General features: G+C 42.9%; 4 protein-coding genes across 5 annotated transcripts in view; 2 read left to right on the plus strand and 2 right to left on the minus strand.

Annotated features, from left to right (window-relative positions):
* Positions 1-28: 28 nt before the first annotated feature.
* Positions 29-7302, minus strand: nsun5 (NOP2/Sun RNA methyltransferase 5). Its single transcript, NM_001139799.1, has 10 exons — positions 7164-7302; positions 6846-6965; positions 6447-6618; positions 5318-5426; positions 5086-5221; positions 4793-4908; positions 3871-4049; positions 3462-3672; positions 744-902; positions 29-619 (listed from the first exon to the last, which is right to left on the minus strand). The coding sequence occupies exons 1-10, from the start codon at positions 7254-7256 to the stop codon at positions 340-342; spliced, it is 1575 nt and encodes a 524-aa protein (NP_001133271.1). The 5' UTR covers positions 7257-7302; the 3' UTR covers positions 29-339.
* Positions 7303-7485: 183 nt separating this feature from the next.
* LOC106567694 (transducin beta-like protein 2) lies at positions 7486-12761 on the plus strand. The gene is made up of 7 exons (XM_014137284.2): positions 7486-7775; positions 9015-9133; positions 9356-9540; positions 11186-11337; positions 11500-11626; positions 11719-11871; positions 11984-12761. Exons 1-7 carry the CDS (start codon positions 7646-7648, stop codon positions 12441-12443), a joined length of 1326 nt encoding a protein of 441 aa, XP_013992759.1. The 5' UTR covers positions 7486-7645; the 3' UTR covers positions 12444-12761.
* Positions 12762-13614: 853 nt separating this feature from the next.
* Positions 13615-17429, plus strand: LOC106567692 (B-cell CLL/lymphoma 7 protein family member B-A). The gene is made up of 6 exons (XM_014137280.2): positions 13615-13797; positions 14235-14310; positions 14407-14512; positions 14614-14778; positions 14911-14987; positions 15180-17429. Exons 1-6 carry the CDS (start codon positions 13706-13708, stop codon positions 15282-15284), a joined length of 621 nt encoding a protein of 206 aa, XP_013992755.1. The 5' UTR covers positions 13615-13705; the 3' UTR covers positions 15285-17429.
* Positions 17430-18812: 1383 nt separating this feature from the next.
* Positions 18813-26290, minus strand: part of LOC106567691 (uncharacterized) — a 76216-nt gene continuing 68738 nt past the window's right edge. For both annotated transcript variants that reach the window (XM_014137279.2, XM_045693528.1), the window contains exons 20-22: positions 20797-20955; positions 20161-20320; positions 18813-19800 (exon numbers count right to left, since the gene is read on the minus strand). In XM_014137279.2, coding sequence (XP_013992754.2) covers positions 19712-19800; positions 20161-20320; positions 20797-20955 — 408 coding nt within the window. In that variant the 3' untranslated portion in view covers positions 18813-19711. The remainder of the gene's footprint in view (positions 19801-20160; positions 20321-20796; positions 20956-26290) is intronic.

Consider the following 26290-nt stretch of genomic DNA (forward strand, 5'->3'; position numbering starts at 1 on the left):
CATTTTGAACCGATCAAAAAAAACAAGATTGGATGTGTGTGTTTATTTGAGGAATACACATATGGTCAAGGGTACAAGTGACTGCCCGACTCTGGCAAATGGCAGTAACGGACAAATACAAAGGTGTGTTATAAGATTCAGAACTTGACTGGGTAGAAAAATGCCATGTCTAGATTGTCACAATGCTGGATTATAGGTACCCAGTCATTGTCACCAAGACTAAGCTTTCCAAACGTGGCACAGCCTAGCTTCGATGTCGACTGGAGTTAGGGCAAAAATATAGCTCGTCTAAATGACCGCCAAGGCACCCAAAGCCAGTGTTCCTTTGAAAGGTCAGTCTCATTCCACTTTAGCATTCTTTTTTTTCTTTGCTCTTCCTGAGGTATTTGTCTGTTCCTCAGTGGTTTTGTGCTCCAGAGCCTCTTTATCTCCATCTTTCTTTTTCTTCCTCTTCTTCATTCCTGAGGTTTCTGTATTTTCCTCAGTGGGGTTGGCTTCCTCAGCCATGTCCATATCCTTGGTGGTGCTAATCGGCTCCTGAACCTCATCTCCACCTTCTGTGATATCGGCCTCATGTATGTCCTTACTGGTAGAAGGACTCATCTCAGCGATCGGATTGCTACAACAGTGAAGACAAGCATTAACAATGTTGCATTTCTGTTGGTTAACTTCACACAGCAACGGTATAATCTAGACTTTCTCTAAGTTGCCTTGCTTCCATTGAATGTATAACTGCTACTCACAGTGTTTCGGAGGCTTGCTCTTCTAGCCTCTGTGCTGTGTGTCGCTCCAGCAGGGCCACAAAGAAGCCATGGGTGAGGGTTTTGGTGGTGCTGGCTCGGAGACACTTTGTGAGGGGAGCCAGGCCACGCTCGGGCCACTGCTGGAGCAGTGGAACCAGCCTGCAGAAACAGCCAGTGTCTCATAAGTTTACGTCAGTTTCCACAATGCTATACTGTTCTTATGATCATAAACACAGGTCACATACTTAGTCGGTTCCATGATAGATCACTAGGGGTTAAGCAGCAAAGCTGGTGAAACCCTAATGTATTTGTTGGCGTTGATTATTTTCTGCCAATTTGTGAGAATGCTAATTCTTGTGAGATGGTAAGGCCTAGGTTGCAACAATGCGTGACGGTAAGGGGCCACACCCTCTCATCCATTACTGTGCATATTGACCAGATGGTGGCACTATAACAAGCAAGTGAAAAGTCACACCCCTCACCCAGTGTGACCTAGAGTCCTGAAATCCAGTACATAGATTCCTCTCCTCACAAGGAACAAATGTGCTTCAACGACCCATGAAGTCCCATGATGGGTTTTCCACCATTTTTTATTTTGTTAACACTTGAAACGCTACTCCTCTGGGACCGATATTCATTTGCAACAAAATTTGGTACACATGTACCAAATACTGTCAAGACTCGACATATCTAAGCACATTCAAATCGACCACACGGTGGCGCTATACCAGGCATGTTTTTATCTCTTGATCGGTTTGACTCCGTGATTAAATTTGGTACACATGCTCAAGGATATGCGTCTAGCTAATCTGTAAAATATGGTTCAGTTTGGTCGCATGGTGGTGCTGTGGACAAGAGAAAAATAATTAATGCAAGCTGATAGCGGCCAAATTGTTTGAGCGAGAGTCTTGGAAAATTGTGTTTGAAGATGTGCATCTATAGATAGTACAGTCGTGGCCAAAAGGTTTGAGAATGACACAAATATTAATTTACAAAGTTTGCTGCTTCGGGTCTTTAGATATTTTTGTCAGATGTTACTATGGAATACTGAAGTATAACTACAAGCATTTCATAAGTGTCAAAGGCTTTTATTGACAATTACATTCAGTTGATGCAGAGTCAATATTTGCAGTGTTGACCCTTCTTTTTCAAGACCTCTGCAATCTGCCCTGGCATGCTGTCAATTCACTTCTGGGCCACATCCTGACTGACGGCAGCCCATTTTTGTATAATCAATGCTTGGAGTTTGTCAGAATTTGTGGGTTTTTGTTTGTCCACCTGCCTCTTGAGGATTGATCACAAGTTCTCAATGGGATTAAGGTCTGGATAGTTTCCTGGCCATGGACCCAAAATATCGATGTTTTGTTCCCCGAGCCACTTAGTTATCACTTTTGCCTTATGGCAAGGTGCTCCATCATGCTGGAAAAGGCATTGTTCGTCACCAAACTGTTCCTGGATGGTTGGGAGTAGTTGCTCTCGGAGGATGTGTTGGTACCATTCTTTATTCATGGCTGTGTTCTTAGGCAAAATTGTGAGTGAGCTCACTCCCTTGGCTGAGAAGCAACCCCACACATGAATGGTCTCGGGATGCTTTACTGTTGTCATGACACAGGACTGATGGTAGCGCTCACCTTGTCTTCTCCGGATGCCCCAAACAATCGGAAAAGGGATTCATCAGAGAAAATGCCTTTACCCCAGTCCTCAGCAGTCCAATCCCTGTACCTTTTGCAGAATATCAGTCTGTCCCTGATGTTTTTCCTGGAGAGAAGTGTCTTCTTTGAGGATGGCCTGGTGTCAAGAAGGGCAGCAAAGTCTTCGCCTCACTGTGCATGCAGATGCACTCACACTTGCCTGCTGCCATTCCTGAGCAAGCTCTGTACTGGTGGTGCCCCGATCCCGCAGCTGAATCAACTTTAGGAGACGGTCCTGGCGCTTGCTGGACTTTCTTGGGCTCCTTGAAGCCTTCTTCACAACAATTGAACCGCTCTCCTTGAAGTTCTTTATAATCCGATAAATGGTTGATTTAGGTGCAATCTTACTGGCAGCAATATCCTTGCCTGTGAAGCCCTTTTTGTGCAAAGAAATGATGACGTGTTTCCTTGCAGGTCACCATGGTTGACAGAGGAAGAACAATGATTCCAAGCACCACCCTCCTTTTGAAGCTTCCAGTCTGTTATTCTCACTCAATCAGCATGACCAAGTGATCTCCAGCCTTGTCAACACTCACACCTGCGTTAACGAGAGAATCACTGACATGATGTCAGCTGGTCATTTTGTGGCAGGGCTGAAATGCAATGGAAATGTTTGGGGGATTCAGTTCATTTGCATGGCAAAGAGGGACTTTGCAATTAATTGCAATTCATCTGATCACTCTTCATAACATTCTGGAGTATATGCAAATTGCCATCATACAAACTGAGGCAGCAGACTGAAAATTAATATTTGTGTCATTCTCAAAACTTTTGGCCACAACTGTATATACCAAATTTGGTGCCTATCAGTCCAGCGGTTCTGTAGAGGAATACGTTTTAAAATAGTCAACATCATAAAAAAATAGTAAAATACATTAATGTGTTGGATTTTGAGTTCTGATATTTGGTAAACAGTACAGAAATAGCTCATCCTAGGGCAATCCTTGTCCTGATGGTGGCACAGTGGGCACACAGCTGAAACCCAGCAAAGCTACTTGCAGCTTTAATATACATTTCTGTTCCCTACCTGAAACCTGGGTTCTGCAGCAGGCAGGCGGCCACCACTTGCTCATTCTCCTCGGTATGGATGGAGCAAGTGGAGTACACCAGGCGTTGCAGACGGGGGAAGCGCAGGGCATGGTTGAGACAGTGCAGCTGGAACGCTGCCAGGGCCTGCAGACGACGCTTGTCCTGCTCCTTTTGGGAGGGCGAGGCCTCGTCCCGCAGACACACCATCCCTGAGAGAGAAACACACATTATTTTGAATCAACAATGACATTGAGAGTACAAAGAAGGTACTTGTTTTAGAGGTCATACAGATACTTTGACTTGAGTCCTTCTGGGTCATTGAGGTACATCTTTCTGGAGTAATAAACAAGCGTCTAAACATCTATATTTTGTTTTGACGACACCAGGGAGACCGGTTGTGTTGTTACCTGATCCGCTGCACGACGGGTCCAGTAGGATGTACTCCACATCTTTATACTGCGGCCCGTCCGGGTCCACCTTTAGGAAGTCCTGATTGGCCAGCTGCTGACATGTGACTCCGGCGCGGAGCAGGAGAGTGGACATGGTGGAGAGACGCTTGGCATCCAGGTCGAAGGCAAACAGCCTCCTTCAACATGGGCCAGAGAAAAGAGGTTTGGGTCAAAGGTATAAGGTGAGGCAAGTAACCTCTACAATGTGCTTTGAAATTTCATCAAAATAGCCATCCTTTTGTAACCTACTCTTTTTTTCAGGATTAACATCACAAAATTGTTAATACCCTATTCCTACTAGACAATAGTTTCCCAGAACCATAAAAAGTACAGTGTACAAAACATTAAGAACACCTTCCTAATATTGAGTTGCAACCCCCCCGCCTTCAGAACAGCCTCAATTCATCAGGCATGGACTCCACAAGGTGTCAAGCGTTCCACAGAGATGCTGGCCCATGTTGACTCCAATGCTTCCCACAGTTGTCAAGTTGGCTGAATGTCCTTTGGGTGGTGGACCATTCTTGATACACACGGGAAACTTAAGTGTGAAAAACCCAGCAGTGTTGCAATTCTTGACACAAACTGGTGCGCCTGGCACTATATCCTGTTCAAAGGCACTTACATCTTTTGTCTTGCCCATTCACCCTCAATGGCACACACAATCCATGTCTCAATTGGCTAAAAAAATATCATTTAAACTGTTTCCTCTCCGGATTTAACAAGTGACATCAATAAGGGATCATAGTTTTCACGTGGATTGACCTGGTCAGTCTCTGTCATGGAAAGAGAAAGTGTCCTTCATTTTTGTACATGGTATTTAGTCCAGGAGTAGGCTTAACCTGGGTCTGGGACCTCTATTTTTATTTCAATCAAGTTTTACCCTTTGTTTTTCATGATGGCAGCGAGGTGGCTGGTTTTGTTCCCTGGTGCTGCACAAGCGTCCAGGACGTGGCTGCCTGTAGGAGGGTTCAGGAGGTACGCAGGGAGACAGCTGGCCTGTTGGGATATAAGGTAAACAGTAGTACACAGGCAAATCCATAGGCCCTTTTAGAATACCTTCAAATTATTCTGAGATTAATATCTATCAGAATAGATCTGACAAGGTAATCTCATCCAATCATGCACAGGTCAGTGATGACCTCAAGGATGGGCGGACGCATTGAAAATCCTCACCTTGTCTTGTAGAATGATGTGGCCAGCCTTGTACAGATTGTGGTCATGGAAGTCTGTCTTTGGAGAGAAAACCAGCAGGTCTGAAAGGTGCAGGTCACCCACAAAGGATTTCCCCTTCAGATTCAGGTCATCGAGCCTGGACATCAGAAACACGCATTCCATTTACCTCATGTCAACCTCAGTCAATAGAATAAACAGGGAAGGAAGAAACAAAGGCCTGTCCCTGACTGACCTGTAGGCTTGTCCCAAGTAGGAGAAGCCCTCTCTCTTGAAGTAATCGATGGCGTCCTCCACCGTGGTCTTTAACGTGTTCACACGCACATACCTTGGGAGCTGATCGCCTGGGGAAGGAGAAAATGTCTATTCTTTAACAAAAAGGAGAGTAACATTTAAAGCAACTACCCCTAAAAAAACAACTTCTAGTTTAGAAAACAGCCTGTGGCATGGCATCAATATGACTCAAACATTTATTCTGTCAAAATTGACTACAAAGTGTAAAAAGTATAATTTTGCTCATTAATTCAGTCTCGTCCAAAACCGAGTTTTATGAGATTTGTGGTTGACTGCATCACAACGTAAATGAAGGTTGTGTTTGTTTCAATACTGCCCACAGCTGGCAGCACACAAGTAATCATAAATTCTGGGTGCAGCTGCAGATGACCTGTGGTAAATTTGGGTTGACTTGGAAATCCCTATGGGGCTAGTTAGGCGGCCATCGGTAAAATACACAATGTACATGGGACAATATGTTAATTCTAATAGCTCCAAATGTGTATTACCTCCAACTATAAATTGTAGAAATTCATATTCAAATATTAAAATCCTTTAATGAGAACTAAAAAGGTGTGCAACATGAAACAATTATTGACGGTCCCTAACAAAGCTATTCAAAGTCAAAACAACTTTGCCATGGTTACACACCAGCACGCTGAAGCTACACTTAACAAAAATAAACGCAACATGTAAAGTGTTGGTCCCACATTTCATGAGCTGAAATAAAAGATTTCCACACGAACAAAAGCTTATTTCTCCCATATTTTGTGCACAAATTTGTTTCCATCCCTGTTAGTGAGCATTTCTCCTTTGCCAAGAATCCATCCAGCATATCAAGAAGCTGATTAAATTGCATGATCATTATAAAGGTGCATCTTGTGCTGGGGACAATAAAATGCCACTCTAAAATATGCAGTTTTGTCACAACACAATGCAACAGATGTCTCAAGTTTTGAGGAAGCGGGCAATTGGCATGCTGACTGCAGGAATATCCACCAGAGCTGTTGCTAGAGAATTTAATATTCAATTCTCTACCATAAGCTGCCTCTTGTTTTCTAACAGGAGTAATAGGGATCAATCAATATAACCTTCAGGGTGCTGGAGACTGGAGGAGAGCAGGTCCTGGTTGCGGCTGACCTTCTGCTTGATCTTCATGCGGGCCAGGGCAGCCTGCAGTCTAGAGCGGTGCTTCATCATCAGTGCCTTCCAGGCCCCGCCACACTTCAGCCCCTTACCGATGACCAGGTCATACACCAGAACCTGCGTATTGTGGACAGGACCAAACAAGAGGTAAGCTACCAGCCAAAGTGTTGGAGTAGTGTTCTTCATTCCTGGTCCTGGGAATCTGAACCACAGGGTGTGCAGGCTTTATTATGACCTTTGGGTTCCCAGAACCAGGCTTGAAATACTCTGTTGGAGGGACTGAATGGACTTTGTTCAAAAAGGCATGATGGGGAAGAGAATTGTATCCATGTGTTTCACATTACCTTGGCCAGATTAATTTTTATCTTGGTCTGTTTGAGGAGCTTGGTGGACTCAATGATCTCTTGAAGGATGGATGAAAACTTCTGTGTCTCACACACCAGGGCAAAAAGCTGCTTGATATTCTGGTGAGGTGAGAACATTATAACAATATTAACACACTACTGTTAGTATTTTTACACACAGGATTTTTAGCTTCTAGGCATGACCGGCAAGTTATTGCCTATGTGATGTGTACGGGTTAGCTACATGGTAAATGTTGACAAAGCAAGGAGTTAGCTAGCTAATAATAGCTAACGCTACTCAGTAAACTAGTAATTTACCTGAAATTTACTATCGTAAACCAAAGTCTTTACAGTAGCCTGCTTCCGCTCCACTTTCTCGAGAATCTCGGCAGCTTTCGCGTACAAAGCCATTGCTACAAAACTAATTTAACGTATTTTTTTTTTAAATAGAATGTATTATCATTAGCTATGTACATGAATATATCCACGACACCCACGTTTCCGCAAGTGGGCAATATACTTTACGGCCTGCTGAAAAAAAGGTTTACGTTAGAACTCAAAGTTCTCTGCTGCTGACTAAAGTAACAGATTTTTTATGCATGTGTAAAGCAAGTTAGATTAGTCGTTATCATACAGTTATTAATAACGACAACAACAGTATTGTTACTATTTAAATACAACGATATTGCTAGCTGAGCAAAGCTGCAGCAAGTAGCTAAACTGCCTCTTGTGTCAAAGGAGTTTTCTAGCTGCTGCGCTGTTAGAATAGCTAGTGCTAACGTGGCACAAACTCGGCGAAGATGGAGTTTGCGGCTCTTTTTGTCTTGACCTTATTAATAGGAATGCTAATACTTTTGGTCGCCGTCGCAGTGGGAAAGCAGAAAGGAGAAATAAGTGAACAACTAGAGCAGAATGAAGAAGACTCAGTTGGTAAGTTGCTCTCTTAACTTGTTTGCATATTATGTCTTCTTGTTGCGATGGATTGCTATTCTATTAATTTATCTAGCTGTGAATGTGTCAAACAGGTGCAACTTACACACACTGTAATATAAGCCCTTTACGATAGTAACAATATATTTACTCATTTAAAAGTATTGGCTCCAGGTCCAAAAAGTTTAAATGTAGCCAGCCATAAACTTGTTGCTGGAGGGAAAGTTTGAATGAAATGGTGACAAACATTGTATTATTGTTACAGAATTGTATGTTTTATGAATCAACATCTTACTGTTCCGAGAGGAGAAATCAACCTGAACATTTTGATAATGAGAAACAAGGTATAGGCTACCTACACTATAAATAAAAAAGTATGTGGACACACCTTCAAATTAGTGGATTTGGCTATTTCAGCAGCTGCACACAAGCCTAAATTCATCATGCGCAATGCCAAGCGTCGGCTGGACTGGTGTAAATCTCACCACCATTGGACTCTTCAGCAGTGGAAACGCGTTCTCTGGAGTGATGAATCACGCTTAACCATCTAGCAGTCCGATGGACGGATCTGGGTTTGGCGGATGCCAGGAGAACGCTACCTGCCCGAATGCGTAGTGCCAACTGTAAAGTTTGGTGAAGGAGGAACAATGGTCTGGGGCTGTTTTTCATGGTTTGGACAATGCCCCTTAGTTCCAGTGAATGGAAATCTTATCCCTACAGCATACAATGACATTCTAGATGACTCTGTGCTTTGAACTTTGTGGCAACAGTTTGGGGAAGGCCCTTTCCTTTATCAGCATGACAATGCTGCACAAAGTGAGGTACATACAGAAATGGTTTGTCGAGATCGGTGTGGAAGAACTTGACTGGCCTTGAGTCCAGACCTGAACCCCATCAAACACCTTTGGGATGAATTGGAACACCGACTGTGAGCCAGGCCTAATCGCCCAACATCAGTGCCCGACCTCACTAATGCTCTTGTGGCTGAATGGAAGAAAGTCCCCGCAGCAATGTTCCAACATCTAGTGGAAATCTGTCCCAGAAGAGTGGAGGCTGTTATAGCATCAAAAGGGGGACCAACTCCAAATGAAGGCCCATGATTTTGGAATGATATGTTCGACGAGCAGGTGTCCACATACTTTTGGTCATGTAGTGTATCTTGGTTAGCCTCTATGGAAGGTACTAGAAGGTGTCTGCTTGAACGTCTTGTGTAATGTGATGCCAATTCATCCCCTGCAGCAGAGAGAAATGCACTGAAGGCTCCCACTGCCAAGAAACAGAAACAACAACAGCGTCCTCGCAAGGAGAAAGCCCAGCAGCACACCTTCAGCCACCCTCTCCTAGCATCATCCTTGAAGGTGGGCCACGCGTTACATACTGTGAACTTTATATTTGCCATATTTAGGCATACTCTGCCTATCTAATCAATTCTAAAAACCATCCCACAGGCCACAGTCTTGTGTAGTGCTCATCCAACAAGGCTCACAGAATATAATGTAATGACAGTGGTGTGTGACGACGTTGCAGAATTATCGGATGTGTGATCATTGCTTGGCTCACTCGTCTCTCTCTCTCCCCAGAGTCACAGTGGAAATGTGACGTCCCTGGACTTCAGCAGCAACGGAAAGTACCTAGCCACCTGTGCTGACGACCGCACTGTTAGGATATGGAGCACCAAGGAATTCCTGGACAGAGACCACAAATGTCTGAGGGCCAATGTAGAGCTGGACCACGCCACACTGGTCCGTTTCAGCCCTAATTCAAGGTATATAGATATATAGATGTGTGTGTGTGTGTGTGTGTACACACACTCTCCTGTCCATAACAAAGGGTACAGTTGAAGTCGGAAGTTTACATACACCTTAGCCATATACATTTAAACTCAGTTTTTCACAATTCCTTACATTTAATCTGAGTAAAAATTCCCTGTCTTAGGTCAGTTAGGATCACCACTTTATTTTAAGAATGTGAAATGTCAGAATAATAGTAGAGAGAATGACTTATTTCAGCTTTTATTTCTTTCATCACATTCCCAGTGGTTTAGAAGTTTACATACACTCAATTAGTATTTGGTAGCATTGCCTTTAAATTGTTTAACCTGGGTCAAACATTTTGTGTAGCCTTCCACAATAAGTTGGGTGAATTTTGGCCCATTCCTCCTGACAGAGCTGGTGTAACTGAGTCAGGTATGTAGGCCTCTTTGCTTGCACGTGCTTTTTCAGTTCTGCCTTGTTCTGATGGCCACTCTAATACCTTGACTTTGTTGTCCTTAAGCCATTTTGCCACAACTTTGGAAGTATGCTTGGGGTCATTGTCCATTTGGAAGACCCATTTGCGACCAAGCTTTAACTTCCTGACTGATGTCTTGAGCTGTTGCTTCAATATATCCACATAATTGTCCTCTCTCATGATGCCATCTATTTTGTGAAGTGCACTAGTCCCTCCTGCAGCAAAGCACCCCCACAACATGATGCTGCCACCCCCGTGCTTCACGATTGGGATGGGGGTTCTTCGGCATGCAAGCCTCCCCCTTTTCCCTCCAAACATAACGATGGTTATTATGGCCAAACAGTTATATTTTTGTTTCATCAGACCAGGGGACATTTCTCCAAAAAGTACGATCTTTGTTCCCATGTGCCGTTGCAAACCGTAGTCTGGCTTTTTTATGGTGGTTTTGGAGCAGTGGCGTCTTCCTTGCTGAGCAGCCTTTCAGGTTATGTCGATATAGGACTTGTTTTACTGTGGATATAGATACTTTTGTACCTGTTTTCTCCAGCATCTTCATAAGGTCCTTTGCTGTTGTTCTGGGATTGATTTGCACTTTTCGCACTGAAGTACGTTCATCTCTAGGAGACAGAATGCGTCTCCTTCCTGAGCGGTATGACTGCTGTGTGGTCTCATGGTGTTTATACTTGCGTACTATTGTATGTACAGATGAACGTGGTACCTTCAGGCGTTGCTCCCAAGGACGAACCAGACTTGTGGAGGTCTTGGCTGATTTCTTTTGATTTTCCCATGATGTCAAGCAAAGAGGCACTGAGTTTGAAGGTAGACTTTGAAATACATCCACAGGTACACCTCCAATTGACTGAAATTATGTCATTTAGCCTATCAGAAGCTTTTCCCAAGCTGTTTAAATGCACAGTCAAATTAGTGTATGTAAACTTCTGATACAGTGAAATAATGTCAGTAAACAATTGTTGGAAAAATCACTTGTGTCATGCACATAGTAGATGTCCTAAACGACTTGCCAAAACTATAGTTTGTTAACAAGAAATTTGTGGAGTGGTTGAAAAACGAGTTTTAATGACTCCAACCTAAGTGTATGTAAACTTCCGACTTCAACTGTATATATAGATAGGTGGATAGAGCCTCTTGTCTTTCTATACTTGCTCTGTCTTGGTATGAAGGGCCTTCATTGCTTGGCTGGCTAACGGAGATACCATTCGCATCTTCAAGATGACCAAGAAGGATGATGGGAGCTTCACTTTCAAAGCTGCCCCTGAAGACTTCCCACAGAAACACAAGGCCAATGTCATCAATATCGGCATCGCAGAGACAGGTATGATGGCTAAATGTATTCAGGCTGAATGATTAAAAGGCAGGAAGACGTGACTGCGTGATATGCAATTATTTTTAAGTTATGAATGTTAGAAGTTATGGAAGTGACCCTTGTTGTTGTCTAAATTCTCATCTCTCCCTTTTTTTGTTTTCTGTGTTCCAGGCAAGTTCATCATGAGTGCCTCCACCGACACCAACATCCTCATCTGGGACCTGAAAGGAGAGGTACTGGCCTCTATCATCACCAACCAGATGACCAACTCCTACGCTGCCATTTCACCCTGTGGAAGGTCAGTACAGTCCCCTAAGTGGGTGTGTGGGGGGGTACAGCTAATGTAATAGTGCTCTCAGGTAAATACATTTTGGATGGTTCTGTCTTCAGGTTTGTGGCTTCCTGTGGCTTCACTCCTGACGTGAAAGTATGGGAGGTGTGCTTCGGGAAGGGTGGCGACTTCAAAGAGGTGACCCGCGCCTTCGACCTGAAGGGCCATTCAGCAGGGGTCCACTCCTTTGCCTTCTCTAACGACTCACGCAGGTAAGGCATGCATTGTGTGGGATCCTATCGAAACATCAATGGTTGATTTCCATGAATGACATTATGATTACATTCCCCATTGATATTTGAAACTGTCTCCGATTTCCACCAGAATGGCCACCGTCTCCAAGGACGGCACTTGGCGGCTGTGGGACACAGATGTGGAGTATAAGAAGCAACAAGACCCTTACCTCCTGAAGTCGGTGCCTTGCCAGTCGTCGGAAGGCAGCCGGGTGGCCCTGTCGCCAGACGCCCGCGTGGTGGCTATCTCCAACGGCTGCAGCGTGGCCATGTACAGCACATCCACTGGTCAGCTGGAGGAGGAGTTCCACGGAGTCCACAGCGAGGAGATCACCGAGCTGAGGTTTGACATTAACAGCCGCTACCTGGTGTGCAGTGGGGACCGGGCGGTACGTGTGTTCCACAATGCGCCGGGCTACCGTGCAGCCATCCAGGACATGCAGGCCATGCTGAAGAACGCCCAGAATGAGGGTATGAAACAAAGGCTGCAGCAGCAGATACAGGAGGCGCAGAGCACGCTAGACTCTGTGCTCACGGCACCCAAGGACTAAAGACCCCCCCCCGGGCTGGCTGTGTAGATACCTCTTTCTATCTCTCTCCCTCCCTTTCTCTCACACACTGCCTCTTCACAGAATGGCCTGCAATTTGACTCCTGTCAGGGATGTGGCATTTGCATGCTGGTTTTAATAAATCATGTGTTTCTACAGAAATATGGCTCTGTTTTGTTTTCTGAATGCTCTGCCTGCCTCCAAAAATCAGGAATACTATTTGTTACCTCTATTTGGACCAGTAATACTACTATAGGAGAATTTGCTTTGATTCTGGTGGTCTTTGTACCTTTAAAAAATAAAACAAAAATGTTCTACCTACATGTACCCCGCTCATTTACTCGGTACTGGAAACCCCTGTATATAGCCTCATTATTGTTATTTTATTGTTGCTCTTTAAAAAAAAAAAAATTACTTTCATTTATTAAATATTTTATTAACTCTTATTTTTCTTAGCTGCATTGCTAGTTCAGGGCTAGTAAGTAAGTATTTCACGGTATTTGGCGCATGTGACAAATACAATTTAATTTGATAATAGGACCAGAATCCTGCTGGTGTGTCTTGTCTGTCTACGGTTCCTAAACTAATAATAAAGCTCAGGGAAGACACAGTGTAACTACAATGTAACAAGTGACCCCAGCTGGTAACTTCACGTAACACATGCAAATTTAGGAAGGGCGTTCTATGAGAACATGAAGTGAATGGATCCCGAAAGCTCGCGAGAGTCAATGGGCAGGACGGAGAGCTTAAAAGCTAAACCAAAGTACTTATAACTAACCCAAGATAGTTCATCTGTGTCGTTTTCGGTGAGAGCAAATTAAGCATTGTGGGCAGAATTGGCAAGGAGGTGGGCAAAGCCAAGCACTAGCTAGCGTGATCCTATTGGCGCGTTGTAGCTTATATTTGCATATTTACTGAAGTGCACAAACTCAACACGACCTTGCACTCCTAAACAACGCAAGTGTCAAGTCTACAACTTAGTTCACTGTATTCGTAACAGATTGTAGTTTTTGGAACATAAAAATGTTTTGAGATCAGATGTTTCATCGATGAGAAAATTAGCAGAATGCCGGCTCAGTTTCACCTAGTTCCATACTTTCCCACTACCCGTGACTGGACTTCCTCTCACTACCATATTTGGTGGTGAGAAAACGTTTTAAACGGATGCTTCAGCTTTATAGCCACTATGACGTGTCTGGGTTACCCCTTCTGTCTGTGGCTTAACAGTCTGTCGGAGGCAAATCAAACTAAAACCAAGCACAAACATGTCTGGACGCTCGGTTCGCGCTGAGACACGAAGCCGTGCTAAAGATGACATGAAGAAGGTCATGGCGGTCATTGAGAGGGTCAGAAGATGGTAAGCACAACACTGTTTATTTGTGTGAAAGATCGTAAAAGATTGCATATACAAAGTTCAGCGACAGGGAGGCGTGGTTTGAGACGAAATGACAGTGAAAGACCGAGAGCACAGCCAATGAGAATCACTGTGAAGCTTTCTCCCTCAAGACAAGTGGCTTTTCATCAAGAGCCGGACCCAAAAGTAGGACTTGAGTAAACCTAGTTAGCTAGCTTTCTAATATGAATGGACAGACGGACTAGGAAACAAGTATGCAGTGACAGTCATGTAGTAATCAATAAGATGCTAGCCAACCATAGCCAGTGAGGTGTAGCATCGCTCATTTGTAGCAGCTTTCACTAATAGCATCTCACTCTATGGAAGGGAAATTTAAACAGGTGCACTTGACCCTTGCACCATTTGAATGTAATGGAGCGCAATCACATTGTTTTCTACAGGGAGAAGAAATGGGTGACTGTCGGGGACACATCTTTGAGGATATTCAAATGGGTGCCAGTGGTGGATACAAAGGAAGCAAGTTATTTTCTTATTTAATAAGCTAGCTATGTCAGTTTTTAATGTGTTGCTACCTAAAAATGCAGTGTCTGAATTTCATTTCTCTTCTTGTAGAAGGAGAAGAGTAAGGCAGTCCCGGTTGGGGCAGTCAGGGAGCTGAATCGCTTCTCCACGGATCCAGCCTCAGAAAACCCACACTCAAGTCTTCTGGATTTTCATGGTAAGGATGTAAAACCGTTTTGAGTGACATATGACCTCACCATATCCTGGCCTTGAGCTTTCTCCATTTCCTCTTATTTCCTGTACTCTCTTCCTCCCCAGATGAGAACAGTAACCAGAGCTCCTTGTCTGATGCGTACCAGCCCAAAGTGGACAGCAGCAGTAACTCCAGCCCCCAGCTCAGTGAACCTCTTAGCCCGAAGAATCTGTGTGACTTCCGCAGAGACGACTCCCAGCCCCCCACTCTGGGCCAGGAGATCATGGAGGGTGAGATAGGCGGACAGACCGACAGATACGCACATGCAAATGTGCACACTTATTCAATTTTTCTGATTTCAATAAGATCAAATATCTTCAGATTATTTAGAGGTTAAGTAAATATTCATTTTTGGTTTTCAGATTCGTCATTGCCAAGTGAATTGGCTGACGAACCTCCATTGCTGATTAAAGAGGACCTGTTGCCCCTCACTGCTCAGGTAAAGCACATCTAACATCTCAATGATCATTCCACTTTGACACCACAGCTTTGTCACTCAACTGATTTACTTTCAAGACTGTTTAATACACCACATCAGACTCCTAGGTTGTCCAACAATATACTCAGAACAGCATACATTAAACTGATAAAACATGGATTCAAACAAACCTGGCTGTATTTCCCCACACAGGAGGAAGAGGAGTGTTCTGGAGCACCACCACTGAAGAGAGTGTGTTTTGAGCAGAACTCAGTCCTGCAGAGCTCCCCCATGATGAGCTCCTCCATGATGACCTAACACACACTGCACTTAGCATCCGGGTCAGGCCCAATTCACTTAAGGCATTTTGTTGAATCTCGTTTTGTGATTTGGAAAAATTATCGTTTTCAATGAGGACACTTCTGGTTCACGAATTGAACTCTCAACAAACTTCCTGAATTTGAATTGATTTGAACCCGGCCCTGCTTAGCTTTTAGTCAGCGAGTTGCACGACCACCAGTCAGTCTATCCTCCGATGACTGCAATAGACACCATTTTAAGGACCAGACATATTTGGTTAAATTAAGGACCACCATACTTGTTATGATGATATATTGAATTAAGTTTCTCCCTCAAAGGATTCATGAATATGTAGTTTAGTTTAGCCTATTTTGTTTTGAATGGATTAACAGCCAAATACAAAATCAAAGCACCCTACCACAGATAGAACAATGAGACAGATATTTCACTGGATGTATAACTGTGAAGCATCCAGTTGGCGTTTCCACTCACTACCCAATATGGTAGTGAGAGGAAGCCGAGTGGCCGGCAGTGGGAGAACATGCAACAAGATAGATTTTGGCTGACATTCTGCATATTTTCTCATCAATGAAACATTTGATCTCAATACAATTTTCTGTTCCCAAATCTAGAATCTGTTATGAACAGTGGACTATGTTTTGTAGACTTTAATCTTTGCCATAGTTGTAAAAAATGGCATTGTTTAGGAGTGCAAAGGCGAATGAAGTTATTGCACACGTGCACTTCAGAGTATGCGTTCCCTAAAATAAATATGCAGATGTTTGCTAGAACGGGCTAATAGGATCTCGCTAGCTTGTGCTTGGCTGCCTACCTCCTTGCTTGTTCTTCCCACTATGACTCATTTGTTCCCATTGGAAACGACAGACTATGGTCTATCTTGGTTTAGTTATACAAATCTTTGACTCTAGTACAGCACTCTCCCGAAGTAGTGCAGTCAGGTAGGTTAGATGTCTGTCCTTTTATTTTCTTTGATTTGGGAAATACCGTTTTCTGTCTCCAAAATGTAACTTTTCGCGTAAACTATTTTAATGCAAAACAATGATGGGCTATTTATGAAGTAATAGGTGAATTCACCTATGGTTAGTGTTGAATGGTTCAAGTAGGATTGGCTTTATTGTGAGTACAGTTTCATATTGTGCCATTGACACTTGTTACTCAATGCTAGCTGTCAGGATCTTTGTCACAGCAACAGTGAAAGATAAAGTTGACAATCGGCACTGCCAATTTCTAAATGAAGTGTCAACTCCGTCCATCCGGGACACACTTTTGAGAAAATCAAACACACTCAGTGCCTAAATCTAAGTTTAACATTGGATAATGTTTCAACATTACAAGTACTGTATGTGCTGTTATTGGTATGAACATCACATTCACTGAATGAAGAGTTCATTTAAATTACTAGGTCCTTATGTTTTGTAATTTATCTCTTAAAGATGTTGACTTAGTAGTTATTTAAGTTAGGGTTCATTTGTAAAATGAACACCCATTGTTTTCCTGTCTAAAATGGTGTGTCTTGAGCTATTGTCCCTAGTAACCCAAGGAAGCGCTTGTATTTCTCAGATATTGTTTTATGTCATGTTTTACTTGAGTGAAATTAGGAAATTATTTTATCAGGTTAGCGTGTACACTGAAAATGTGATGTTATTTGGGAGTGACTATAATACTTAAATAGTAACCAATTATATTTATTACATAAAATATATTTTTTCTCTCGCTGACAATCTAAAACAATTGCACACATTTGGTAACTGGGGCACACTCAGTGGTTTGCCATTTCTGAAAGAAATGCTGTCAAATTTGGGATGCAAAAAGGTAACTCCCACGATGTCAGTAGTTATTACCAATTTATAACAATTACAATTTTCAGTCTTATTATTTCATAGTACTGTCAGTCTCTTGATAAGACATGATTATTTGCAGGGATGCCAGTATGTTGAATGGGCCACTAAAATGAAGGCATTTACAATGTGATGACTTCTGTATCCACATTTTAATGACCACCTTGCAGATTAATTTGGAGATGGTAGGCTTATTCTGCTAATGCATTATTTTATTTTTCAAGAAGGTAGTTTGGAGAAGAGTTTGTAAAAAGTACTTTGTATTTTATTGTAATTTTCCAAGTAAAAATTATTTTATAAAGGAGTATGGATTTGGAAGTCTTTTGTGCACGTTATTTTGTTTGAATTCTTTTTTGAAAACGTGCCATAGTTTAAAGGGTCAATCAGCAGCTGCTACATAATTTCTTTGATTTATAAATTGATATGTACCCATTGATTCTTGAACATAATGTATAAATGCTTAGTTTAACTCTTGTACCCCATCAGAACCCCAAAATATACTATTTATCAATTCAAATGTTTGTAAACAATGTATAACACTGCATAGCCTCCAGAACATGGTTAAAACTATAATTTGGATGTCCTAGCATCCATAGCTCTGTCTATGAATTTAAGTGATTACATTTCTCCAGCCCCATCCCTGAGCTTTTTACCAAAACAGCGGCAGGGAAAAGGGATTGTTATTGTTTCAATAGCTGATTGACCTTTTAGTGAATGGGTGTTATATCATGTTCCTTAAAAAAATTGTTCAACCAGTGTGAAGTAGGCCAGAAACAGATCTTGTCAGTAGATGGAGCTAGAGGAGTGCAAACCCAGCACTCAGCCAATTCTAGCAGTTGACAGTCTACCTTGCCCTGGCACTCTGGAGCGTGTACTTCATTTATTTAAACATTGTTTAATTACTGGTACATGTGTTTATGTGTGTGTAATCTTGGCGACCCAGAACCAAATCTTGCATGAAGGCTCTGTTTTTGTCAGTCACGAAAAAACAAGTGTGTGGGAGTTAGATATTTGAGAACATGATGTTATCACACATTACAAATGACAATTGAATCTCCAGGCTTACAGATCAGATATTACTGTAAATCTAATAATGTGACATTTCAACTGGTGCCACGTCTCAAAATTGATCATGATAAATGTGCCTGTGTGTACACAATTTATTAAATAAACAAACCTTTCAGTTAGATGGCACATGGTTGGTCTGATATACAGTGACAGTATTTTTCCATTACAAGGCCTGCTATTGTTCAGTAGTGTCCCATGTGAGGAGAACAGAGGTACACAGTTGGATCAGCCCAGGCAAACGTCTGTACTGTATTGTGACTACTGTGGAAGTTAGCGTTAGTCATCCAGGCAAACTGGACTACTGACTCACACTGGCAAACGATCGGTCTCCATCAGAAACATGAATAGCCTGTGTGTATACCATGCACTGCCACTGCAGACAAACATTTACAGAAATCATTTTTCATGCTTGGAATGTGTGACTCAAAAAAAGGGCACAAAAGATGTATGCAGCAAGGGCACAGTTGATCATGAATTAAGATCATTTAATGACTTCGAAAATCTTGCATTTCTTCTGAGTGTATCCTGTGAAAATGTACTGAATGCAATTACCTGTCAATCGCTTACTCCCAATCAGCTGTAGTTCTCAGAACCTTTGAATAACAACCCACAGCCAGTGAACAGATATGACATTAACCTTTAATGTTATTCACAGATTTAAAAACATAAACATCTTCATTATTAATCATCAGCTTGCCTCAACTGTACACTGTCATCCTATCTTTATGGACATCAATTATTTTAGAAATATTTGATTACATCTATTCCTGAATATCATACATATATTAAGGTTCTGCACCTTTTGCTCCAGTGAAATAACCAGACGCTCTTTTAAAACACTCCTGCTGAACACATTTGTAGAGGGCCGGTGACTATTTTAGCTTGGGCTAGTGGCAGTTAGTGGTGACATGATATTTTAAGGACGAGGGTAGCTTACAGGAGCAAATTCCTTGACATCATCGAGAAAAAAAACAAGATGTTGGCCGCATTTCACGTGAAAATCTTGGTAGTGCAAATGTGCTTGAGAAAAGATATCAGAAATAGAAGCTAAGAAGCTACATTATATTGCCTCAGACAGAGCAGTAAGCCCATTAAGTTAAAGACTGGCTGGCTGACTTCCATTCTATTTCAATGGTGTAGTAGTGGTAGTTATCATAACCTTTATGTGATTGCTCAACTGCCTTGATCCTGTAGTTTTGGCTTTAAATTCCCCTGTCAGTTCTTAACTGTCGACACATTAGCTTTAGACTTAAGTGCCACACTGACATGTTCAAGTAGAGAAAGACGATTGGATTCTGTATCGCTACTCTGTGTGTCAGCGCCGCTGCAATGGTTTCTGGGTCCTGAGATCAAGCAAAAAAAGACACAGGAAATGAACGCGATGCTTCTTGCTCGTTTGTCATGGACACGTGGGCCAGATGGCTGGGAGAAGTGCTCTGCCAGGATAGAAACAAACACCACAACAAACATCTCCCATACTGCACTGGGATGCCTCATGGCTTTGGCAGGAGTTTTCTTCTAGACCAACTCCATGTCCCAGAACTGTGTGGCCTGATCAGCAGTGAATTCATTGACAACCAGGTGGTCCCTCTCGAAACTTGTTCTACCTGAAAGACATGACACAAATTGTTCCTTTTAGGGGACAATCTTTCTTTTACTGTGTCTAATAGACAACTGAAAATAAGTTATGTCCATGTTTTTTTTCTAAAGATTTGTGTTTGCAGAAGAACTGGAAAGCAAACAGCATTTCATGATGGTTCCCCCAATAACTAATTCTATACAATATGATATCTAGCTCTTTTCTGAGACAACTCACTGAAAATGGTTGTTATGATCTCAAAATAGATCCTCCACTATGTATAGCATACGGTAGTTGAGTTCAGCAATAGTACACAACAGAAACCTGATCTCCACTATGTCAGTGTTTATCAACGACCATAAATTATAGTGGATCTCTATTGTCTCACCTCTGAAGTCCAGTACTAGTTTGTGATTGAGATGGGAAGAGATGGTTCCGTTGTGGTTCAGGCTCCATCTCTGGTGTGTGCGTCCATGCTCTGCCCACAGGGCCACTCTGGCCCCCACTGTGGCCTTCCCTCCGATCACTGACAGACACGCCTTACTAGCCTACAGGCAACACACAACAGGTCAATATCACACAAATACTGTACAGTGGACAGGTTCAAATCCCAGAGCAGACTAGGTGAAAAATCTGTCTATGTGCTCTTGAGCAAGGCACTTAACCTGAATTGCTCCAGGGTCACCGTCAATAATGGCTGATCCCTGGCTCTGACCCCACTCTCAGAGGGAGTTGGTTAGGCAAACAAAAAATTATTTCCAATTCACACATGCGCTTGTACATGTGTAAAATATGACAAATGTAACCACCCACTTAATTACTATAATTAGCAGCAGCTAATGTACAGTTGGGAGACACCATGACAAACTGTGGAGTGATCACTGGCTGGCTGCAGACCTCAGCTTGGAGGAAACAGTCAATCCATATTGTAGATGAATGATTTCACTTTTATTTGCATATTTCCCAGAATATTCCCATGTTAGTTTTGCTTAAAGGTTGACAAAACTTGACCACACGCACACACCTTGCAACAGAGCAGCCCTCCGGTGAAGAGCCAGCGCTGGGTGTCCAGAGAGCAGGCCGGGGACAGGGACACTCTGGCCAGGGACAAGTCATCCTGGACACTCTCAGAGGTCAGCACTGAACCCAGAGCACGGCTCCTTACCTGTACATACAGCCTGGGCTGGAGGGAGACCACACACAGTACAGACAATTAGGGTCATCAACTTTCACAGAACTTTATATAGACCCTAGACATTGATGCAGGGAAAATACATTGTTCACAAAAGGGAAAAACATTTATCTAACTTAAAATAACATAGGTGGTTACAGAATACTGGGTGTGCAGTGTTAACCAGTTGTATTGTACTCCAATTGCACTGAACAAAAATATGAACGCAACATGTAAAGTGTAGTTTCATGTTCCATGAGCTGAAATAAAAGATCCCAGAAATGTTCCATTCGCACAAAAAACCTATTTGTTTACAAATTTGTTTACATCCCTGTTAGTGAGCATTTCTCTTTTGCCAAGACGTCGTCCCCACAGTGACTGTACGTACATACCCCAACCAGAAGCCATGGATTACAGGTAACATTCGCACTGAGCTAAAGGGCAGAGCTGCCGCTTTCAAGGTGCAGGACTCTAACCCGGAAGCTTACAAGAAATCCTGCTATGCCCTGCGACGAACCATCAAACAGGCAAAGCGTCAATACAGAGCTAAGATTGAATCATACTACACCGGCTCCGACGCTCGTCTTATGTGGCAGGGCTTGCAAACTATTAAAGACTACAAAGGGAAGCACAGCCGCGAGCAGCCTGACACGAGCCTACCATACGAGCTAAATCACTATGCTCGCATCGAGGCAAGAAACACTGATGTATGCATGAGAGCATCAGCTGTTCCGGACGACTCTGTGATCACGCTCTCCGTAGCCGATGTAAACAGGTCAACATACACAAGGCTGCGGGGCTAGACGGATTACCAGGACGTGTGCTCCAGGCATGTGCTGACCAACTGGCAGGTGTCTTCACTGACATTTTCAACATGTCCCTGATTGAGTCTGTAATACCAATATGTTTCAAGCAGACCACCATAGTCCCTGTGCCCAAGACCACAAAGGCAACCTGCCAAAATTACTACAAACCCGTAGCACTCACATCCGTAGCCATGAAGTGCTTTGAAAGGCTTGTAATGGCTCAAATCAACTCCATTATCCCAGAAACCCTAGACCCACTCCAATTTGCATACCGCCCAAACAGATCCACAGATGATGCAATCTCTATTGCACTCCACACTGACCTTTCCCACCTGGACAAAAGGAAGACTTATGTGAGAATGCTATTCATTGACTACAGCTCAGTGTTCAACACCATAGTACCCTCAAAGCTCATCACTAAGCTAAGGATCCTGGGACTAAACACCTCCCTCTGCAACTGGATCCTGGACTTCCTGACGGGCCGCCCCCAGGTGGTGAGGGTAGGTAAGAACACATCTTCCACGCTGATCCTCAACACTGGAGCCCTTCAGGGGTGCGTGCTCAGTCCCCTCCTGTACTCCCTGTTCACCCACGACTGCATGGCCGGGCACGACTCCAACACCATCATTAAGTTTGCAGATGACACAACAGTGGTGGGCCTGATCACCGACAACGACAAGACAGCCTATAGGGAGGAGGTCAGAGACCTGGCCGGGTGGTGCCAGAAAAACAACCTATCCCTCAACATAACCAAGACTAAGGAGATGATTGTGGACTACAGGAAAAGGAGGACCGATTCGCCCCCATTCTCATTGATGGGGCTGTAGTGGAGCAGGTTGAGAGCTTCAAGTTCCTTGGTGTCCACATCACCAACAAACTAGAATGGTCCAAATGCACCAAGGCAGTCGTGAAGAGGGCATGACAAAGCCTATTCCCCCTCAGGAAACTAAAAAGATTTGGCATGGGTCCTGAGATCCTCAAAAGGTTCTACAGCTGCAACATCTTGAGCATCCTGACTGGTTGCATCACTGCCTGGTACGGCAATTGCTCGGCCTCCGACCGCAAGGCACTACAGAGGGTAGTGCGTACGGCCCAGTACATCACTGGGGCTAAGCTGCCTGCCATCCAGGACCTCTACACCAGGCGGTGTCAGAGGAAGGCCCTAAAAATTGTCAAAGACCCCAGCCACCCCAGTCATAGACTGTTCTCTCTACTACCGCATGGCAAGCGGTACCGGAGTGCCAAGTCTAGGACAAAAAGGCTTCTCAACAGTTTTTACCCCCAAGCCATAAGACTCCTGAACAGGTAATCAAATGGCTACCCAGACTATTTGCATTGTGTGCCCCCCATTTTTGTGCAATTTGAATACCGATCCACAAAATACCGATCCTGAGGCCCATTGTGATGCCCATTTTTTTGAAAGGTATCTTTGACCAACAGATGCATATCTGCATTCCCAGTTGTGTGAAATGTATAGATTAGGGCCTAATGAATTTATTTCAATTGACTAATTTCCTCATATGAACTGCAACTCAGTAAAATCAATGAAATTGTTGCATGTTGCGTTTATATTTTTGTTCACAATACATACTTTTGCAACAATTAGATAATTACAGGGACTATCCTATTATCTGGTAGTTTCTCTAAGGGTTGTGTAATGTAAGAAACCCTGCTATATAACACGTCAGGCTAACGTAAGCCAGTCTAGAACTCTATGTACAGTGCTTTCAGAAAGTATTCACACCCTTTACTTTTTCCACACTTTGTTGTCCTACAGGCTGAATTTAAAATGTATTACATTGAGATTTTGTGTCACTGGCCTACACAAAATACCCCATAATGTCAAAGAGGAACTATGTTTTTAGACATTCTTACAAATTAAGTAAAAACAAAAAGCTGAAATGTCTTGAGTCAATACGTATTCAACTCTTTGATATGTCAAGCCTAAATAAGTTCAGGAGTAAAAATTTGCTTAAGTCAGATAATAAGTTGCATGGACTCACTCTGTGTGCAATGATAGTGTTTAACATAATTTTTGAATGACGACATCAGTCATCTCTGTACCCCACACTGTCACACCCTGGTCAGTTTCACCTGTCCTCATTATTGTCTCCACCCCCTCCAGGTGTCGCTTGTTTTCCCCAGTGTATTTATCCCTGTGTTTCCTGTCTGTGCCAGTTCGTCTTGTATGTTTCCAAGTCAACCAGCGGTTTTCCCGTTCTCCTGCTTTTTGCATTCTCCTTTTTCTAGTCCTCCCGGTTTTGACCCTTGCCTGTTTCTGGACTTCGTACCCGCCTGCCTGACCATTTTGCCTGCCTTGACCACGAGCCTGTCTGCCACTCTGTACCTCCTGGACTCTGATCTGGTTTTGACCTTTTTGCCTGTCCACGACCATTCTCTTGCCTACCCCTCTGGGTTAATACACATTGTAAGACTCCATCCATCTGTCTCCTGTGTCTGCATTTGGGTATCGCCTTGTGCCTTGATATACACATACATTATCTGTAAGGTCCCTCAGTCGAGCTGTGAATTTCAAACACAGATTCAACCACTAAGACCAGGGAGGTTTTCCAATGCCTCACAAAGAAGGGCACCTATTGGTAGATAGGTTAAAAAAAAAGAAGTAGAAATTGAATATTGCTTGGTGAAGTCATTAATTACACGTTGGATGGTGTATCAAATACACTCAGTCACCACAAAGATACAGGAGTGCTTCCTCTCAGTTGCTGGAGAGGAAGGAAACAGGGATTTCACCATGAGGCCAATTGTGACATTAAAACAGTTACAGAGTTTAATGGCTGTGATAGGAGATGAAGATGGATTAACAACATTGTAGTTACTCAACAATACTAACCTAATTGACAGAGTGAAAAGAAGAAAGCATGTACAGAATAAAAATATTCCAAAACATGCATCCTGTTTGCAACAAGTCACTTAAGTAATACTGCAAAAAATGTGGTAAAGGAATTCACTTTTTGCCCTGAATACAAAGTGTTATGTTTGGGGAAAATCCAATACAACATATTACTGAGTACCACTCTCCATATTTTCAAGCATTGATGTGGCTGCATCATGTTATGAGTTTGCTTGTAATCGCTAAGGACTGGGGAGTTTTTCAGGATAAAAAAGAAACGGAATGGAGCTAAGCACAGGCAAAATACTAGAGGAAAACCTGGTTCAGTCTTCTTTCCACCAGACACTGGGAGATGAATTCACCTTTCAGCAGGACAATAACCAAAAAAATCAAGGCCTCCCTTCAGTTTATTTTAATACACTGGAGTCACTTACCAAGATGACATTGAATGTTCCTGAGTGGCTTAGTTATAGTTTTGATTTAAAATCAAATTGAAAATCTAAGGCAAGACTTGAAAATGACTGTCTAGCAATGATTAACAACCAACTTGACAGAGCTTGAAGAATTTTAAAAAGAATAATGTGCAAATATTGTACAATCCAGGTGTGCAAAGCTCTTAAGAGACTTACCCAGAAAGACTCACAGCTGTAATCGCTCCCAAAGGGGATTATAACGTGTTGACTCAGCGGGTGTGAATACTTACGTAAATTAGATATTTCTGTATTGCATTTCCAAAACATTTGCAAAAAATTCTAAAAACATGTTTTCACTTTGCCATTATGGGGTATTGTGTGTAGATTGGTGAGAAAAACATCTATTTAATCAATTTTGAATTCAGACTGTAACACAACAAAATGTGGAATAAGTCAAGAGGTATGAATACTTTCTGTAAGGCACTGTGGTACTGAATCACCAGTAACATAGCACTAGGCTTGGGCGGTTATACCGTATACCGAGCTATTTTGAAACAGAAACATTAGTATCATGTTATACTGCACAGACGAGAGTGCTGCACTCATAGAGGTCAATGGGAAACGTGACCCATGCCACATCATGGAATATGAGCAAGAGGAAGAACTTATATAGCTGCATATGGCTTCAGTCAAATCAGCTTGAGTGAGAAACGGGTATAAATCACCACGACCCCTTTCACATCCTGTCTTGTCAACAAACAGGGTGAGAGTAGCGCTCCGCCACACACACACACACACACACACACACACACACACACACACACACACACACACACACACACACACACACACACACACACACACACACACACACACACACACACACACACACACACGTGTCAGTGCTAAGCCTTGTCTGTCTCTCACAGGGTATAAATAACTTTCTGGGAAGTGGGTTTTATCAGGACCCAGCAGGCTTCAGGCTCAAAGTCCCAAGCATGGAGCTTCTGTTTGTTGACTGCATGCTAGAATTCAACAACAACCCTATACGCAGAACACTCTCTCTCTTCTAAAAACACGCACCCACGCATGCATGCACATACACACCTAAAATAATAATACTGTGCCAGTCACACAATCCCCTAACACAGTTACACTACATCACCACCACACACATGCATAACCCCCAATGGAATGTGAACATACAGGTAAAGCCGGTTGGACACTACACAACTGTAAACATCCTAACATCGCTGAGCCTCTCACATTAAACA

This window comes from Salmo salar, chromosome ssa13, assembly GCF_905237065.1.
Source record: "Salmo salar chromosome ssa13, Ssal_v3.1, whole genome shotgun sequence".
NCBI lineage: Eukaryota > Metazoa > Chordata > Actinopteri > Salmoniformes > Salmonidae > Salmo > Salmo salar.